General features: G+C 49.0%; 1 protein-coding gene across 1 annotated transcript; it reads left to right on the top strand.

Annotated features, from left to right (window-relative positions):
* Window positions 1–16,685: 16,685 nt before the first annotated feature.
* Window positions 16,686–19,173, top strand: DRD5 (dopamine receptor D5). Its single transcript, XM_017871844.1, has one exon. The coding sequence runs from the start codon at window positions 17,187–17,189 to the stop codon at window positions 18,621–18,623; it is 1,437 nt and encodes a 478-aa protein (XP_017727333.1). The 5' UTR covers window positions 16,686–17,186; the 3' UTR covers window positions 18,624–19,173.
* The last annotated feature ends 215 nt before the right edge of the window (window positions 19,174–19,388 follow it).

Genomic DNA, 19,388 nt, shown 5'->3' with positions numbered 1-19,388 from the left:
CATGACGGGAAGGCACCACTTGAACAGAATGCTTTCAGCATTTCCAGATGGTCCCTGTTTGCCCTCAACACCACACGCAGACCTCAGCCTCCACACCTCACATGTTCATTAAGCAAGACTAAGCCACACGAAGCAACAGGGCAAGGGGAGGGTCTTTGTGTCCACAGGGTCCCACGGCAGAAGTGTGGTTCGGGGAGAAATGGGGGAGTGTGCCCTTCCCAGAACAAGCACATTCCCTCAGTGTGGAGGAGCCCCTCCAACAATTTACAAGTGCTATGATGACACGATGCTCATTCAGACCATCGGCTGCAGAAGGATTGCAGAAATACGTGAAGGCTGTGTCCCTGGAGGTAGGATCTGGTTGCTCCTTGTCCCTAAGCTGGGCCCTGAAGGGAAGGCAGGATTCCAGCCAGATTGAATCAAGAGTGAGGCTTCTGGGGAAGGACTTGGATTGCCTCTTGTGCTTGTGTTCACAGATTCCTGATGATTGGTTCTTTCTCAGGGAGACGAGGCTTCGAGGCCAGGTCTCTGCTCTGAGTTACCTTCACCACTCTGCACCTTGATGGCAGTAAGAGAGCGACCTCAAAGGGCTGCTGAGAGGACCGAGGGGGATGCATGTACAGCTCTAGGTATGGCACCCATTCCGGCCCATGGCAAGCTCTTACTATGGTTGCAGGTGTAATTTCCAGTCTCTGCCTCCAGGGATTGCTGCTGAGTATAGACAGACGTTTCTCTGCTCACAGAGTGAGGCTGCCAAGATGATTCTAAGATCTCTGGTTCTGTACACAGCCCAGATAGCCTGTGAAAGGGGGAATGATAACCCCGAAAGATGTCCATGTCCTGATCTCCAGAACTAGTGAACGGGATGTTGGCAGAAGAGACTCTGTGGTTGTGATTACTTCAAAGATCTTGCGACGGGGAGACTATCGTGGGTTATCTGTGTGGAACTGCAATGTAATCACAAAGTGTCCTTATAAGTGAAGAGGGAGGCAGAGGAGATTCAGCTACAGAAGAGGAGGTGATGTGACCACAGAGGCAGAGATTGGAGTGATGGGGCCACAATTCAAAATGCCCCACCAAAGAGGCAAGGAACGGATTCTCCTCTAGGGCTTCTACCAAGGGTCCTGCCAACACCTCAGTTTTAGTCCAGGAAGACTTGTTTCAGACTTGTGACCTCCAGAACTATGAGAGAATACATCTGCATTGTTTGAAGCCACCGGGTTTGCAGTAGTGTGTTAGAGCAGCGTGGAAAATCCATTGAGTCCCATTGCCCTGCTTTGTGTGCCTTGTACAAAAGCAGAAAATGGCATGGATGGAACGGGAGGTCATTATGTTAAGTGAAACAAGCCAGGCACAGAAAGACACACATTGCATGTTCTCACTGATTTGTGGGATCTAAAATCAAACAGTTGAACTCATGGAGCTAGAGAGTGGAAGGATGGTTACCAGAGGCTGGGAAGAGGTGTAGGGGGCTGAGGGCAGGTGGGGATGATGTCAGAAAGAACGAATAAGACATACTGTTTGATCACACAGCAGGATGACTGTAGTCAATAATAACTTAATTGTACATTTACAAATAATGAAAAGAGTGTAATTGGATTGTTGGTATTAGAAAGGATAAATGTTCTGGGTACGGTGGCTCACGCCTGTAATCCCAGCACTTTGGGAGGCTGAGGCAGGCAGATCACGAGGTCAGATCGAGACCATCCTGGCAAACACTGTGAAACCCCATCTCTACTAAAAATACAAAAAAATTAGCCAGGCGCGGTGGTGGGCACCTGTAGTCCCAGCTGCTTGGGAGGCTGAGGCAGGAGAATGGCATGAACCCGGGGGGACTGGAGCTTGCAGTGAGCAGAGATGGCGCCACTGCACTCCAGCCTGGGCGACAGAGCAGACTCCATCTTAAAAAAAAAAAAAGAAAAAGAAAAAGAAAGGATAAATGCTTCAGGGATGGACACCCCATTCTCCATGATGTGCTTATTTCACAATGCATGTCTGTATCAAAACACCTCATGTACCTCACATCCATTTGCACCTACTATGTACCTAGGAAAAGATATAAAAGAGTATAAAAAGAAAAAAAAAACCCAAAAGCAGAAAAGAGGACAAATGAGAGGCGGACACTGTGATCTCAGCTTGCCCAGGATGAAGCCAGGTGACCTGGGTATAGAGCAAGTCCCTTTGCTTCTTGAGCTCCCATCTGCAGAGTGAGGGGTGGATGCAGGGGTAGGGTGTGACTTCGATGACACATTCCCTCCAGGTGGCTCTGCCGTCTGCCCCCTCTCAGGATCATTTGTAGCTCTTTGCCTCTTCTTAGCCATTTGGAGTTTTCAGGGGCCCTGCTAGGTCCTCCTGACTTCTCACTTTGCTCTCGTTGGTGGTCTAATACATGGCCAAGGGTCCACCTGCTGTCTGGATGCTGATTTTCAACCTGACCTCTCCGCTCCAGGCTGGTTATTTCCAACAGCCTATTTGGATGTTTCAAAGGTACTTTACACTCAATGTGTCCAACACTGAACTCAAGGCTCCCGGCATCACCAGCTGGTTCTCCCTCCACATTTCCAACCCAATGGATTGCACCAGGGTCTGTCCATTATGCAAGCTAGGCTGCAAAAGCTGTCTTGACTCTACCCTTATGCTCTGTCAGGGCTCAGAAAATGACACCCCAAAGCATGGTGCCTCAGCCTGAGTATTTTGAACTGAAGGATATTGGAAGGAACTCAGAAGCAAGGTCTTTCCAACCTTCTCTTGACACCCTCTCTCCTGCTTGTCTTTCTCCTCCAAAGTGAGTAACATAAACCAGAATTCATCCTCCTTAAGGTGGGTCATAGAACCTAGAAACCCTCCCGCTAAAGCAAACCATAAAACCTAGAAAGGTCACTCTCTACCTTCTGCAAGGTAATGAAATGAAAACCCTCATTACAGAAGGGGTCCTGCCCCATACCCGGGAGGAAGGAAGGCTACACAGAGAGGCTGAGAAGAATCTGAGCAGACAGCTTTGCTGGGTCCCCTTTCAGTCTGTTCCCACTAGGTCATACCCATTTATCCAATCACATTTCTTCCTGGCTGTCCATTCTTCATCTAACCTAAGCATAAAAATCAACAGTGTTCCTTGGGTCTTTGGGCTGTGATTTCTGAAGCCTTCCATGTCACATAAAACTTGAAATAAATAAATTTGCTCTGCTTTTTCTCTTGTTAATGTGTGTTTTGTTACAAGAGTGTTGGTCATGACCCTTAAGGTGGATGAGTAAAGGACTCACACCTTCACAGCCCTGCAGCCCCATCTCCAATCAGTAGCCACACCTGCCGCTTCTACCCACAAGTACCTAGATTCCACTCATCTCTTCCCATCGTCATTCCTACCACTCAATTCCCTGTCACCATCATCTCCTGATGAGTCTTCTGGAGCAACTTCCTTACTCATCTCTCCAGTTCATCCCCTGCTTCTACCAGTCTGTCCTTGCTGTGGCAAGAGGGGCATTTGAGAAAGGCAATTACATGGTTACCTCTCCCCTGCTCAGCACCCTCCAATTTGATGGACACCAAAATCCTTGCCTTGGTCCCCTCGGTCCTGTGTTCCCTCCGCTCTGGCCTCATCTCAAGCCACTGCCCTCATGTCGCACTCTTCCTCTGTAATCCACACTGCTAGCTCCTTGAGTTCCTTGAATGTGCCATGCTCCCTCCTGCCGCAGCAGGGCCTTGCACTTGCTGCTTCCTCTTCTTTCTTCTAGTGAATTCCTACTGCTCCTTCAGCTCTCCATTCAAGCCAGTGGCTCAGGGAAGTCTTCCCTCACCTGTAGATCAGGTCTGGTGTCCCTGCCATGAAGCCTCACAACACTATCTAACTTTCCTTCATTGCGTCTGTCATAGCTTTTGATCATACAATGATGTGTGACTTTCTGAATAGTGGTCCCTCTTTACCAATTTACTGTGAGTCTCAGGAGGCAGGACCAATGTCTGTTTGCTCCCCCCCGTATCCCTAGTGGTGGTAGAAGAGGAGTTCAATAATTATCCTCAAATGAACTAAAACGAATGGATGCTTAGATCTTTTTTTTTCTTTTTTTGAAACAGGGTCTTGCTCTGTTGTCCAGATGTGATGATCACGGTTCACTGCAGCCTTGACCTCTGGGGCTCAAGTGATCCTCCCACCTCAACCTTCCAGGTAGCTGGGACTACATGCATCCACCTCTATGCCTGGCTAATTTTTTTTTTTTTTTTAAGAGATGGGATATTATTACGTTGCCCAGACTTGTCTCGAACTCCTGAGCTAAAGCAATCTGCCCACCTCGGCCTCCCAGAGTACTGGGATTACAGGCAGGAGCCACTGTGTCTGGCCCAATGCTTAAGATCTTTTGAGACAAAAAGGAGGAAGTGGGATAGTTTAAATACTACAGGAAGCTCAGAAAAACAAAAAACCCAAAACACGCCCTCCAGTCCCCCCAAAAACATACATATATTTATTTGATACTTGGCTGTGCAGGTTAAAAAATTATTTATTTATTTATTTGCTTTTGGCAAAACTCAAGTCAGCTTGGTGAGGTCACTTTTTTCTGGCATTCCTTCCTATTTGGGGAGTAAAGGGACCTGCATGATCTGGATGGATAATTGTGATGAGGAGGTTACTGGGATTGCCCTGAAAGCATTGACTGTGAGCTTTCAGGGATGGAAGCTGCATCTTCATCTCTATAACCCCATGTTTGGCGTCAGCCTGAGGAGACACTCAGCGGCAAATACGAATTATGGCCCACACTGTTAATTTCTTACCCATGAGTAGTTCCTTTGCTTGATAAGAGAAAATCCTGATTTTGCTTGGGGAAACGAAGTGTTCAGTGTCAGATAATGACTTATGGTTGGTTTAAGCCAGGCTGGGGGCTTTTGTTCCTTTTTGCCTGATACTTGAGAGAGTTTACAGTAGGGACTGTCCTGTGGTCCACTTCTGGATAATGAGACATAAGAAATCTGCTGGATCCTTCTAAGAAGATTTTCTTCATTGGTTAAAGGCAAGAGACACATCAAGAAAAGCTCCCTTGACATAGCTTCCTCTGTCTTGCTCCTGGAGTCTGAACTTGGTGATGATGTCTGGAGCGATAACAACTATCCTGTGACCATGAGGCTCCAAGGGTATAAAGCAGTAATATTCAGGAAGGTGGTGCCTTTGGACAAAAAGATAAAAGGAATCTTGCAAAGATAAAAGGAATCTTGTAAAGGCTCAGCTACATCACTGAGCCTTTGCAAGCCCTTGCCTTCTTCCTCTTAATTCCTGTTTGTTAGATAACTAAATGTCTGTATTGCAAAAGCCACAAGTAGTCACACTTTCTGTTATTCACAGCTGAAAGCATTTCTCTTATTTTCAAATAATTTCAGACTTACAGAAGAATTAATTGTAAGGCAAAGAACTTTCATGCCCTTCACTCACATTTCACCAATTGTTATTTGCCACATTTACTTTCTCCATCTATATAGTCTATTCTGCTCTATTATCTTTCCCTGAATCATTTGAAATTCAGTTGCAGGGATCCTTCTCCTCTCCCTTAAACATTTCAGAACATATTCCCTTTGAACAAGAAGAGTCTAGTGCTCAAGTTCGGGAAATTTGAGGTTGATGCCATACAATCGTCTAGTCCTTAATAATTGTCTAATAGTTCACATTAAAATTTTGCCAACAGTCTCAATAACGCCCCTCAAGGCACCTTTCCCCTGATCCAGCTGTCATGCCTTTTTAGTCTCCTTTAATCTGGAACAATTCCTCCACCTCTTTTTGTCTATCATGGGGTTGACACCAATGAAGAGTTCAGGTCTGTCCTTGAAGTTCCCTCCATCTGTGTTTGTCTGATGTTTCCTTCGGGGAAAAGAATGCTACAGAAGCGATGCTGTGTTCTCAGTGTGTCACATCAAGAGACACTTGGCACCCATTTGTCCTATTCCTGGTGATGTTAACTTTGTTCTGTTCATTAAGGAAGGACCTGCCAGGTTTCTCTACTGTTAACACTTTTTCTCTTTGTAATTAATAAACCATATGAGTGGAAGTGCTATGAGACCATGAAAATATACTTTACCTTTTAAAATTTTCACTCAGTGATGATTCTTCCTTCAATAAACTATTATGATCATGGTTGCAAATGGAGTTTTCTATTATTCCCTCTATATTTATTCATTGGCATTCTACTGTGAGAAAGACTCCTTCCTTCTTCCCTCCCTCCCTCTCTCCTTTCCTTTCTTCCTTCCTTTTTCTTTCTTTCTATAGCTATGGGTTCTCATTTTATTCAATAGACTATAACCTACCATTGTCATTATTCATTTGGATGCTCACATCATCCCAGATTTGGCCAGTGGAAGCCCCTTCCAGTTGATTGATATGTCCTTTGACATGTCCCTGCCATTCTTTGAATGCTTCCTTGTTTTCTGGCACCACACAGCACTCTGGGCTCACGCTGTATTTCCCTACCCCAGCCTTAGCATCAGCCACTTCTCCAAGGAGTTCTGGGTCCTTTTAGTGAAGGGTGGTATTTATAAACCACAATCTGGATGGTTTGTGCATATTGCACAGCATTCAGTCAGAAGCCATGGGAAATGGAGCAACATTTATTCAAACTTGTATTAGTCAAGCTACTTAATGCTAGGCTAGGCTGCATGAGTAATAATCCCTAACCTCGGTGACAGTGCAGAAAAAGGAGGGTGTCATATGTGGAGTCTGATGCAGGACAATGGGAGTTTCCTCCACCTGGTGACTCAGGTATCCAGGCACATTCATCTCTGCAGGTCTGCCATCTTGACACGAGGTCATTGCAGAAGGAGAGAGGGTGTAGGATCATGCCAATTCTTAGGTGCTCCTGACAAGGAGAGCTGCAGTGCTCTGCTCACATTCCTGTTTTCCAGAACTCAGTCAGTACCCAACGCAACTGCCAAAGAGTCTGGGAAGCATACAGAGTACACGGAGAGCTGGAGATCCCTCATCACTGCTGCCACGATATGTTCATTTATGCAATACATATCAATGGGTTCACCCCAGTAAGGCTGACTCCAAGAGGCTGACTTCACCTTGAGTGGTTTGCAGCTGGGAAAGAAAGGCAAGTCAGCACCGAGTGAACATATTATCCACTTCAGTGGGTTGTCGAGCTGTGCTAGAGACAGATTCAGTGTTCTGCAGAAATGCAGATGGTGGCTACTACCCTGGAGTCTTGGGGAGATCCTGATGTGCATTGGTGTGGGGTCTGAAAGGTGAGTGGGCACTCACCCCCCTTAGGAAGAAGTGGCAAGGACATTTCAGACAGGGGCAAGTGCAAAGGCACAGGGCCTGAAAGAACTAGGCTGGGAGAAGAGGACAGCACTGGGATGGGTGGGAGAGGGGTCTGCTGGGGAAAGCTGGAGAGGCAAGAGATAAGGCTAGACAAGCACACTGTGAAGGGCCACACTGAGGAGCTGGGAATTAATGCATTAATTTTTATTAATTGGATTAATGATAAATAATGTGAGTTGCAGGGAATCATAGGGAATATGAAGAACACCATGGTTGTGTTTTAGGAGGATTGCCTTGGTGGTAGAGTGTTGGATGGAGGAGATAGGAGTAGGGGTGAAGACATCAACACAGAAAGAGCTACCCAAAGGCTCTGGCAGCCATGCAAGCAAAAAGCATCAAGGACCTGAATTAGGAGGTGGCACTGGGGATGGATACAAGGGGTTGGCTGGTGGAGCCATTCTGAGATAATGAATGTATAATAGCTTCCATCTATTGTGGACTGTCAAGATGCATTATTGGCTCACAATCCTTCCTGGCCTTTCCACATTCCTGCGACTTCCCTGTGGACAGAGCAGATTTCTTTCTGTGCACATGACCAGCTTCGGCTAGAGACGCATGAGCAGAGTTAGTGCACACTGGGTCTGACCGGAGGCTCTAACTGAATGTGGTGTCGGGTGGCCCCATTGACCCCCACCCCTGCACTATGAGAAGAGCAAACTCCAAGGAACCATCGGCCTGTGAATGAGACACACAGAAGCAAACAGAGCCTGGACCCCAGTCCAAGGCAAGACTTCCCAGCTGACTGCAAACTATTAGCAAGAAGTAAACACTTGTTTTAAGCTGCTGAGACCGTGGGGCTGTGTGTTATGCAGCATTGCTGTAAAAAAACTTGATCAATACAGGGACTTGCCCTTTCCTAAGTACAGCATCTTATTTCCCCATGATATCTCTTCATAGTAAGGATTAGGGGTGCCATTTTAAAGATGAGTCAACTGAAGCTTAGAGAGGTTACATCACTTGCTTCAGGTTCCAGAGCTGGTAAGTCAGAGGAGGATTTGAACCCAGGACTGTTTTGTAAGCCCATCCTTCTCCCTCTGTCTACACAGTGCTGCCTTTCAAAGCTGCCAAGCTCCTGAGTTAGCCATTTTAACCTGCCAGAAACCTCCTTGCCCCTGAACTGGGGAGAGGGACTGAGCTTTGGGTTTCAAGAGGAGGCTCTAGGGCCACCATCAGGGGGCCTGTGCTTGAGGTGGTGTGGCTGGCTCATCACTTGGGCCTTTCCACTTGCCCCTCCCCAGCCCCTCCTCCCTACCCTGCTCCCTGCCCTGTGCCAAGCTGAGCACATTGGCAGGGCTGGTGGCTGGGAGCTCAGCGTGTATCCTGCAGCCACAGAACAGAGCTTTCATTGCTGTCATACAGAGTTGACTCTTTCGATACCAGCAGTGGGTGCAGCAAAATCCCACCCATTTTCTTATCAAGTTTTCCATTTGTCTCAGTGAAGCAAATCCAATTTAAAATGCATCTTCAGAAAAAGGAGGGCCAATGAGTTCAACTAGAAGAATATTTGCTAACTGGATTAGGAAAACGCGCTCTGTGCTGAAATGTTCTAGGAAAATCCTCTTAGTACAATTTTGCAGGAGCCAGGCATGTGAAAGGATCATTTCCTCTCTATCATCCCCTGAGATCAGGGCTCTGGCTGGATGAAATGAGGCAGGAGTTTATTAGGTGCTTAGCTGATTAGAGCCTGTGCCGATGAGGCTGAGCTCTGACAAGTCAATGTCAGAGAGAGATCTTGGTTTCCAGTAGTTTTTAACTCTGCCCATCTCTTTGTGGGAAAGAGCCTGGATAAGAAAGGACACCCACCACTTACTCAAAACCACCATCCCCAGCAGACAAGCAGCTCATGGAGCCCTCCCCGGGAAAGACTGAAGGCTGTGGAGACCTAGCTGCATATTATATTATATTTTGCATCATAAGGTCTTGATACAGAAAAAACTCTCAGTTTCCAAAAATGATGAGAAACCCAGTCTTTTTTTTTTTTTTTTTTTTTTTTTTTTTGATAGAGTCTTGCTGTGTCTCGTCTCCCAGGCTGGAGTGCAGTGACGCAATTTCAGTTCACTGCAACGTCTGCTTCCCAGGTTCAAGTGATTCTTCTCCCTCCCGAGAAGCTGGGATTACAGGTGTCTGCCACAACACCCAGCTAAATTTTGTATTTTTAGTAGAGATGAGGTTTTGCCATGTTGCCCAGGCTGGTCTCGAACTCCTGACCTCAGGTGATCTGCCCACCTCATCCCCCAAAATGCTGGGATTAAAGGCGTGAGCCACCACACCTGGCCAAAAAATGATGAGACACTCAGTTGTTTGGATAACAGGGAGAATGTTTAGTGTTCTAAAACGTATCCTTTCACATGTAACGCTTCCTGCCTCTGAGGCTTTGCCTGTGCTGTTCCCTCTGTTAGGGTCGTATTTCCACCCTGCATGCTGGTGAATTCCACTTTGCCCTCCTGCCCAAGTGTCATCTTTTCCGGACAGCCCTTTCCTGTGCTGCCCATCAAACAGGTGGTCCCTTGTTCTCATGCCACTGCTGAACATTGTTTATTCCTTGTGCTAGTCAGGGCTTTGTCAGTTGTAACAACTGAAACTCCACTCAGACATGTTTCAGCTAAAGGGTGACTTACTGACTTTTGTAATTACAGAGACCATGGTATGCCTGAATTTAGAGATTCAAAGAAGTCATTTTCTCTCTCTCTCCTCTTCCTCTCCTTCTTCTCATTTTCCTTATCTTTTCCTTTCCTCTCCTCCTTCCCTCGTTCTTCTTTTTCCTTCTTTTCCTCTTCCTTCCTCTCTCCCTACTTCTTTCTCATTCTCTCCCTCTAATTTGCTCTATTCTCAATATGGGCCTCATTCCTTCTACTGCAAATAAGGAAAATGACTACCTGGAAACCCAAGGCCCACCATATCCCAGCAGAGCCACCCCAGCAGAAAGAAACCCAGCTTCTCTCTCCAGCATCTACACATCAACCCAGGCCAGAACTCCATCTGACCATTGTGTGACATGCTTCCATACCTCGGTGGACCGCTGAGGCCAGAGAATTCAGAATAATGATGGGCACTTCTGGGATCATGGGCCTTTCCCTGTAGCTAAGGTGACAGAAGGACAGACTGGTCTGGAACATCCATGTCAGCTGGCTCACATGGCCAGCCATTGATGCTGGCTGTTTTCTGGGAGCTCAGTTGTGCTCTAGACCAGAAAACCTCCATGTGGCCTCTCCACATGACTTTCATTTCTTGCAGCATGGTGACTGGGGCCCAACGGGGAGACTCTCATGAGCAAAGTTTCTAAAAGACCAAAGTGGCAGCTGTGAACCCCCTCATGGCCGAGCCTCAGCCCCCATGCTGCATCAGAGCCACTGCAGTCTTGGCTTCCCAGGGGGCCAGCCCAGAAGCAGCATGGAAGGGGACGTGGAAACCAGGACGTCTGGTTCCAGGGAAGTCCCTCTGATATAATTTGGATATTTATCCCCACCCAGATTTCATGTTAAATTGCAATCTCCAGTGCTGGAGTTGGGGCCTGGTGGGAGTTGTTTGGACCATGGGGGTAGATCCCTCCCACGGACTCTCTCTTGCTTGCTCCTGCTTTGGCCAAGTGATGTGCCTGCTCATGACTGTAAGCTTCCTGAGGCCTCCCTCGAAGCCAAGCAGATGCCAGCACCATGCTTCTTGTAAAGCCTGCAGAACCATGAGCCAATTCAACCTCTTTCTTTATAAATTACCTGGTCTCAGATATTTCTTTATAGCAATGCAAGAATGGCCTAATACACCATCTTTGGAGACTAGCTAGCATATGGGCCTTCTCCATCTGTAGCTACACTTGTAGAACACACGGGGCTTCCAAGACCACTGCAGCAGCTGGAGGAAGAGCTCATCCTGTGGGATGTTCCTAAGGCTCAGATCTGTGGTTCACATCACTTCTGCCCACATTCTATTGGCCAGAATCTCACTCCCTAGCCTCCACCTGACAGCAAGGGAACCCAAGGGGAAGGATCTGCTGGGGGCCATCTCTGCCATAAGGAGCAAGTGAACGCAAGTAGAGAGGAAGCCGAGACTGATGCCCAAGTGGGAGAGGTGCTGAGGAAAGAGGTATTTCTTTTATTTTGACAGAGTTCTGAATGTTTTAGAGTAGTCTAAGTGCACCCAAAAGCACAATGATTAAATGAGGGGCAAGAGAGTGGCTTAGAAGAAGATTGTTTTTCTAGATTCAGCTCCAACAAAATTTGTTCCCCACGTCTTGGTGCTGTGCCATGGTCCTTCTCACCACTGATATTCAGCCTTGATACCCCGCTGTGGCTCTACCAGGGAGGCAAAATATTTTCCTGCCACTGCCCTTAGCCTCCTGACTGACCCCAGCTACCTTGGACATCCCAGCTTTTGGGACTGCCTCAGACCTCCCTATAACCAACAATCAGGCCGGCACAGCAAGGGTGCTCTGGTACCCTGCCTGGTGCTCCAGGGTGACAGGCAGCACGTGCTATCATTGATTGGTGTCTGTGCAGTATTTGCTAGAGTTTTGTGGATCTCAGCCTTGAAACCTGTGTCTTTTTACAGTCAAAGGGTCTGAGTTGGGAGAAGGCACCTAGATATGCTCCACCATAGCGTTCTGGTATTTCCTGTCATCTCTGAAGCCTCTGAGCTCTTATAACAGGGGCTTAAAGAATGTAGCATTGGGATATGAAGACTTGTAGTTATTGTCCAGTCCAGGGGACTTTAACTCCGGGTCTCTGGAACTTAGAATAAATCCTCACGCCCTCACCATGGCAACAGGGCTCACCTCCTCTGTCTCATACCTCTCCCTCCCTTGGCCACTATTGCTACAGACATCCTGACCCTTTTATCTCTTTATCTCTGCCCCAGGGCCTTCGCTTGGGCTTGCTTTCTTCCGAGAATAATTTACCCCTGATATTTGCCTGACTAAATCCTTCTCACCTTTCTGATTGCAAAGAGGCTTCCTTGACAACTCATTCTGAAGCAGTTTTTCCCTCCAGTCTAGCTACTCTCTCTTTTGCTATTCTGTTTGATTTTATTCATAGCACTTAGCACTGTATGACATTGTTTATTTTGAAATTGTTTATTTCTCTCTCCTCAATAATATAAGCCCGAGAAAGACAAGGAATAAGTTTTTTATTCTGTTTCTATCCCTGGGCCCTAGAATAGGGTCTGGGAGGTGATTGCAGCAGAACCCCTAGCTGAAAAGTCAATCTTGTGCTAATTAGAAAAAAAGAGCTCCCTTGCCCCATCCATGCTTTTTTTTTTTTTTTTTTTTTTTTTTTTGATGGAAACTCCCTCTGTTACCCAGGCTGGAGGGCTGTGGTGTGATCTTGAAGATAGCCCTTTCTTGATAGACTTTATCATTTTCTGCTAGAAGATTTTTATACTCATTATACAAACCCACCCTATCTGTGACTGACACGACCTGTATGGCCCTGCCTCCATCCCATCAAAAATGCTTCTGGAGTGAATGAATGGATTGGTGGAAGTCAGGGGGACTAGAATATCTGAAAACAAATGTCAACGTGTGTGGCCAGCGTCTGTGCACCTTTCTTGGTTGATTGCATCTTCTGTGCATTGATTTCACAGTGTTGGGCACAGGATCCCTTTTTTTGCTCATTACCAACAAAGATTTGTCAAGCACCCACTCACTGTGTTCGCTTGGGGAATTCAGACATGAACAAGACACGATTTCTTGATTTAAGAAGCTGAGATTCTAGAGGGCCAGGCAGTGATGTGAAAGATGGTGCAGTCCAGGGTCATAACAGCTGCACTAGGAGCCAGCCCAGGGCTCTCCTGGAGACAGGACACCTGTTCAGTGCAGAAGACTCAGTGAGTCTTTCTGAAGAAGTGATTGAGCGAGCTCTGAAAGGATGGAGAGGTTCAAGCATTGCTAAGTGCTTTGTACAACTTATAGAGATCCATGTTGCCCAGTCTCCAAGCAGTCTCATGTTCAGTAGACAAAAGGCAATTTTCAAACGGAAATTCTTTACTTGCATTTCTATTTCTATTTCCTCCCTTCCTTCCTTCTCCCCATCCTCCCACCCTGAATCTTGCTCTGTTGCCCAGCAGACTGCCGTGCAGTGGTGCAATCTCGACTCACTGCAACCTCCAACTTCTGGGTTTGAGTGGTTCTCCTGCCTCAACCACCTGAGTAGCTAGGATTACAGGCACACGCCACCATGCCTGGCTAATTTTTAGTAGAGACAGGGTTTCACCATGTTGGCCAAGCTGGTCTCGAACTCCTGACCTCAAGTGATCCACCTGTCTCAGCCTCCCAAAGTGCTGGGATTACAGGTGTGGGCCACTGTGCCCCGCCCTTTACTTGCATTTCTTAAATTCTGTGAAGTCAGTAGGGATTGTTCTCTAGAATTCCCTTTTACTCTCCTATCCAGATTCCCCCAGATCCCAGTTCCCTCACCTCTTTCATGCAATTTTCCCTGCAAAACTCCACCCGCAGCTTTCAATACCTCTCCCCACTTCTCTGCTCTTTATTGTGAAGACAAGCACAGTCTCTTCCTTTTGGGATCATTCCTCCCTCCTCCAGCTTTTCAGGTCTAATGATGTATCCAGTCTCTATCACCAAAGCCAAGTTAGAATCCTCATTGGAGCGCAGCCCAGGTCAAGAAACTGCACAGATACAGCAGAGGGAGAAAGGAGGTTCGGAACACTCATGAGTTAATTATTTTGGTCTCATCACAGTTTCTTTTTTCTTTTTTCTTTTTTGAGAGGGAGTCTTGCTCTGTCACCCAGACTGGAGTGCAGTGGCGCAAACTTGGCTCACTGCAGCCTCTGCTTCCTGCACACCATCATGCCCGGGTAATTTTTGTATTTTTAGTAGAGACGGGATTTCACCATGTTGGCCAGGATGGTCTCGATCTCCTGATTCATGATCTACCTGCCTTGGCCTCCCAAAGTCCTGGGATTACAGGCATGAGTCACCACACCTGGTCGGTCTCATCACACTTTCTAAACGACTATTATTACCTAATTTCCCAGATGAGAAAACTGAAGCTCAGAGAGATCAAGCCACCTGCCCAATATCCCAAAGCTAGTAAGTGCCTATTCTTCCTGCCTGCCATACTTTTCTTCCCTCTGTCTTCCCCTTTGCCTACTTAACTGTGATTCAACCCAAAGAGAAATTTCCCCAGGAAAGCCTTCTCTAAACATCTTGCCTTGGCCAACCTCCCCAACTACTGTACACTTCAATAAGTCTGTGAACTTTCCCTTCACAGCCCTTGTCACATTTGTAATTGTGCATTTCTTTGGATTATTCCTGGGTTAAAGCCTATTGAGACTTTAAGTTTTTTTCTTTTTCTTTTTTTTTTGAGATGGAGTCTCACCCTGTCGCCCAGGCTAGAGTGCGTTGGTGTGATCTTGGCTCACTGGGTTCATGTCATTCTCCTGCCTCAGCCTCCCAAGTAGCTGGGACTACAGGCGCCACCACCATGATCAGCTAATTTTTTGTATTTTTAGTAGAGAGGGAGTTTCATCGTGTTAGCCAGGATGGTTTCAATCTCCTGACCTCGTGATCCACCCGCCTCAGCCTCCCAAAGTGCTGGGATTCCAGGCGTGAACCACCGTGCACAGCCTAGACTTCAAGCTTTTAGAATAGCACCTCTCTCTCTCTTTCTCTCTCTCTCTCTCCCTCCCATTGTATAACTAGTGAGTAAAACAACATGTGGGACATGTCAGCACTTGTTAAATATTTACTGAATAAAAGAATGAATGACTGGAATTCAAACCCCTGTCTCCAAAATCCAAGTTCTTGTCTGACATCATGACTTGGCATTCTCCAGGAGGAGAGGATGGGGGAAGGTCATTCCAGGTTGAGGAAGTACCATATGACCGTTTACCATGTGTGTTCTTTTCTGGCTGTGGCGGTGGTGGCAGCAGCTTGAATCCAGGCTGTATGCAGAGTGGTGAAAGGAAAAGAAGCAGGAGCTATGGACAAAGATGAGGGCAAGAGGAGGAAAAGACCTTGCATGCCGGGCCAGGAACAGGGGCCACAGGGAGCTGATCATGAAGCATACTGAGGGTGTTTCATCTGGGGAGTGACATGAGCATAGTCACATTCAGGAAAGATCACTGCCTGCTCTGAGGCTCAGGGCAGAGCCTGGAGGCCAGGAGAGTGCCACCATCAAACAGGGTGGAGGAGGCACAGTTCTGGACAGGGATGTCAGTGGCGAGAGGAGTGGTCCAGCTCCCAGAAGATGAGGAGAGACAGGAGGTGAGAATGGTCCTTCGGTTTCAGGTTTAGGCACCTGGACAGATGGTCTTACCCTCTCCAGCGGCAGAAAGCACTGAACGGGAAGGAGGTTGGGGGAAGGGACTGTGTAGGCTGAGCAGCCTAAGTCTGAGAAGCTGGGCCACTTGCAGGTATTGGTCCAGGGTGCAGGTGTGTTTGGTGCAGGAGGAGACTAGGAAGGGAGGAGAAAGTCCAGTCTGTTTCTAGACCTCACCGTGCTGCAGGTGTCTAGGCCAGCAGGTCCCAGATGGAGCTGTGCAGCTGACTGCTGTCACATCCCTTTCTCTCCCAGCTGCCTTCAGCTGAGCTTAATGCCAGCAGAGGCCAAAACACTTCACAAATGCAACTTACCAGTTGGAAGGTGCGCTCAGAGCTCAGGAACAGTTTGCCCTCTTTATTGTTTGCCATCATTCTTTTTTTTCAGTTTGGGTTTTGGGCCCCCTCAGTTTCTTTTCTGTTGACACTGAGCTATTTATCCATCCCTCTCAAGGTTGAAAAAGAGAAAGACTGTAAAAGTGCCCTGCAAAGAAGAGGCTTCCAACTCTCTGGGGTACTCTCTTCCTCTTCTTGTCTTCTGGGTTCATCCCAAATTATTCCCCAAGGGAAAAATTGCTCAAGGATTTAGGGCGGTGGTGGGAAAAGGACAGTCTCCCAAGAGGTCAGGTGGAGCCCCAACCTCAGGGTGTTGAGGGAGGGGCTGGGGGAAGCGGGAACCTGTTCCTAGGAGACACTGTCTACCGGACACCTCGTCCTAGATGGCTTCCCCGAGTTCTGACACGGTCCCAGGAGTAGGAATCATTCATTATCCCACACTGCGGAGAAGGAAACCAAGGCCGGGTAAAGTTTTGTAGGGCCCTCAAAGTTGCAGAGCTGGGAATAAAGTCCGGATTGGGACTCAGGTCTGTGGGCAATCCAAGGCCGCCCCCTTTACTCTTCAAATGCTCTTTCCTCCTCCGGAAGCCCTCGCGTCCCCCTCCCTACCCCACCTCTTGTTCCCCAAGCGTGGCCAGGGCTAGGGCTCCAGGGCTGCGCCAAGCGCCGTTCGGTCTTCCCGGGGAGAATTTTCCCCGGCCCGGGGCTAGGGTCTGGCGCTGGGGCGCCCCTCAGACCTGCGGGATCTCCCGTAAATTCTGGGGCGCCGAGCGCGGTGAGCGAGGTCGCCAAGGCACAGGTGGGGCGGGAGCTCGAGAGAGCTGAGCGCGGAGGCGCTGGGGGCGGGACGCGGGGCCCGGGAGCGGCCAGGGACCGCTGCAGCGCCGCAGTGCCAGCCGGGCGCCCGCGGCTGCCTGCCCCAGCCCCTCAGTGGCGGCTCGCTCTCTTCTCTCGCTCTGAACTAGACACAGCCGCTGCCGCTGCCGTCCGGCGCGCTGCAGACTCCCTAGAACAGCCCTGGCTGTCAGCGGGCACCAGCCGCTTCCTGTCCCCAGCGCTAAGACTGGAGGGGCGCGCCACCTCCACCGAGCCAGAGGAGCTTCAGGAGGCAAGAGAAGTCCCCGCGCGCTCCGGGGCCCGGCGCAGCTCATGGTGAGCGCCCTCTGGGGCTCGAGGGTCCCTTGGCTGAGGGGGAGCATCCTTGGGGTGTCCCATGGGGCTGCCTGGGGGTCGCAGGGCTGAAATTGGGACCGCCCACAGACCGCCCCTCCAGCCCAGCCCGAAATGCTGCCGCCAGGGAGCAACGGCACTGCCTACCCGGGGCAGTTCGCGCTGCACCAGCAGCTGGCACAGGGGAACACCGTGGGGGGCTCGGCGGGGGCACCGCCACTAGGGCCCGCACAGGTGGTCACCGCCTGCTTGCTGACCCTACTCATCATCTGGACCCTGCTGGGCAACGTGTTGGTGTGCGCAGCCATCGTGCGGAGCCGCCACCTGCGCGCCAAGATGACCAACGTCTTCATCGTGTCTCTGGCCGTGTCAGACCTCTTCGTGGCGCTGCTGGTCATGCCCTGGAAGGCAGTCGCCGAGGTGGCCGGTTACTGGCCCTTTGGAGCGTTCTGCGACGTCTGGGTGGCCTTCGACATCATGTGCTCCACAGCCTCCATCCTGAACCTGTGCGTCATCAGCGTGGACCGCTACTGGGCCATCTCTAGGCCCTTCCGGTACCAGCGCAAGATGACCCAGCGCATGGCCTTGGTCATCGTCGGCCTGGCCTGGACCTTGTCCATCCTCATCTCCTTCATTCCGGTCCAGCTCAACTGGCACAGGGACCAGACGGGCTCTTGGGGCGGGCTGGACCTGACTAACAACCTGGCCAACTGGACGCCCTGGGAGGAGGACGTTTGGGAACCCTACGTGAGGGCAGAGAACTGTGACTCCAGCCTGAATCGAACCTACGCCATCTCTTCCTCGCTCGTCAGCTTCTACATCCCCGTGGCCATCATGATCGTGACCTACACGCGCATCTACCGCATCGCCCAGGTGCAGATCCGCAGGATTTCCTCCCTGGAGAGGGCAGCAGAGCACGCGCAGAGCTGCCGGAGCAGCGCAGCCTGCGCACCCGACACCAGCCTGCGCGCTTCCATCAAGAAGGAGACCAAGGTTTTCAAGACCCTGTCCGTGATCATGGGGGTCTTCGTGTGTTGCTGGCTGCCCTTCTTCATCCTTAACTGCATGGTCCCTTTCTGCAGTGGACACCGGGAAGGCCCTCCGGCCGGCTTCCCCTGCGTCAGTGAGACCACCTTCGACGTCTTCGTCTGGTTCGGTTGGGCCAACTCCTCACTCAACCCCATCATCTATGCCTTCAATGCCGACTTCCGGAAGGTGTTTGCCCAGCTGCTGGGGTGCAGCCACGTCTGCTCCCGCACGCCGGTGAAGACGGTGAACATCAGCAATGAGCTCATCTCCTACAACCAAGACACCGTCTTCCACAAAGAAATCGCAGCTGCCTACATCCACATGATGCCCAACGCTGTTACCCCCAGCGACCCGGAGGTGGACAACGATGAGGAGGAGGAGGGTCCTTTCGATCGCATGTCCCAAATCTATCAGACATCCCCAGATGGTGACCCTGTTGCAGAGTCTATCTGGGAGCTGGACTGCGAGGGGGAGATTTCTTTAGGCAAAATAACACCTTTCACCCCAAATGGATTCCATTAAATTGCATTAAGAAACCCCCTCATGGATCTACATAACTGCACAGACACTGACAAGCATGCACACACACGCAAATACATGCCTTTCCAGTGCTTCTCCCTTTATCATGTGTTTCTGTGCAGTAGCTCATGTGCTTAGAAACCTCACCCCATTGATTGGTAGTTCAAAGAATTGGCGGAAGCGGTTGCAATAAACTCAGTCAAATATACCCAGCCTACCAGAGATGGACCAATGATCCTATTAGAGAAGAGAGTATGGTGCTGCGTCCTTTAAAAAAAAAACAAGTGATACTTGGTCTTTAAAAAATATGCTCTCCCCTCCCCTTTTAAACTAATGGCTTGTTCAGTCACTTGTTTGTGTTTGAATTGATTTTTAAACAGCAGTTTGTGTGTGTGTGCAGTGATGCGGTGGGAGCACAGCTTTCCTGTGTCTGGATTCCCGTGACTCTGTGCTCATGTCATTTCTTCTCTCTGTGCTGGTGGGTGTCTCTTCACCATAGCTGAAGAAGTCTCTCTGATTTATTCTGGTGTCTAATAAACACAAATTATTTGTATTATGCAGTGACTGTCTTTGCTTTGCTACACTGGGTTTCAGGATTGCTTCCGAAAAAATCATGAGTGCATCCTTAAAATGCAAAGAAGATATTTGCTGGGTCTGGAAGTACATGCTTATTCTCTTTACAGTTTGGCCTTGAAGATACACCAGGGCAAAGGACCTTGAGGAGCTTCTGTTTTCTCAGGTTTCTTTTTATTACTTATACACGTGTTG

Source organism: Rhinopithecus bieti, unplaced genomic scaffold (assembly GCF_001698545.2).
Source record: "Rhinopithecus bieti isolate Rb0 unplaced genomic scaffold, ASM169854v2 scaffold_865, whole genome shotgun sequence".
In the NCBI taxonomy this organism is placed as follows: Eukaryota; Metazoa; Chordata; class Mammalia; order Primates; family Cercopithecidae; genus Rhinopithecus; species Rhinopithecus bieti.
The sequence above is the reverse complement of the archived record's forward strand: the minus strand, read 5'-3'. Positions and strand labels throughout refer to the sequence as shown.

Excerpts from the sequence above, each read along its gene's own strand:
- DRD5 (XM_017871844.1), top strand. The coding sequence starts at position 17,187 with ATGCTGCCGCCAGGGAGCAACGGCACTGCCTACCCGGGGCAGTTCGCG.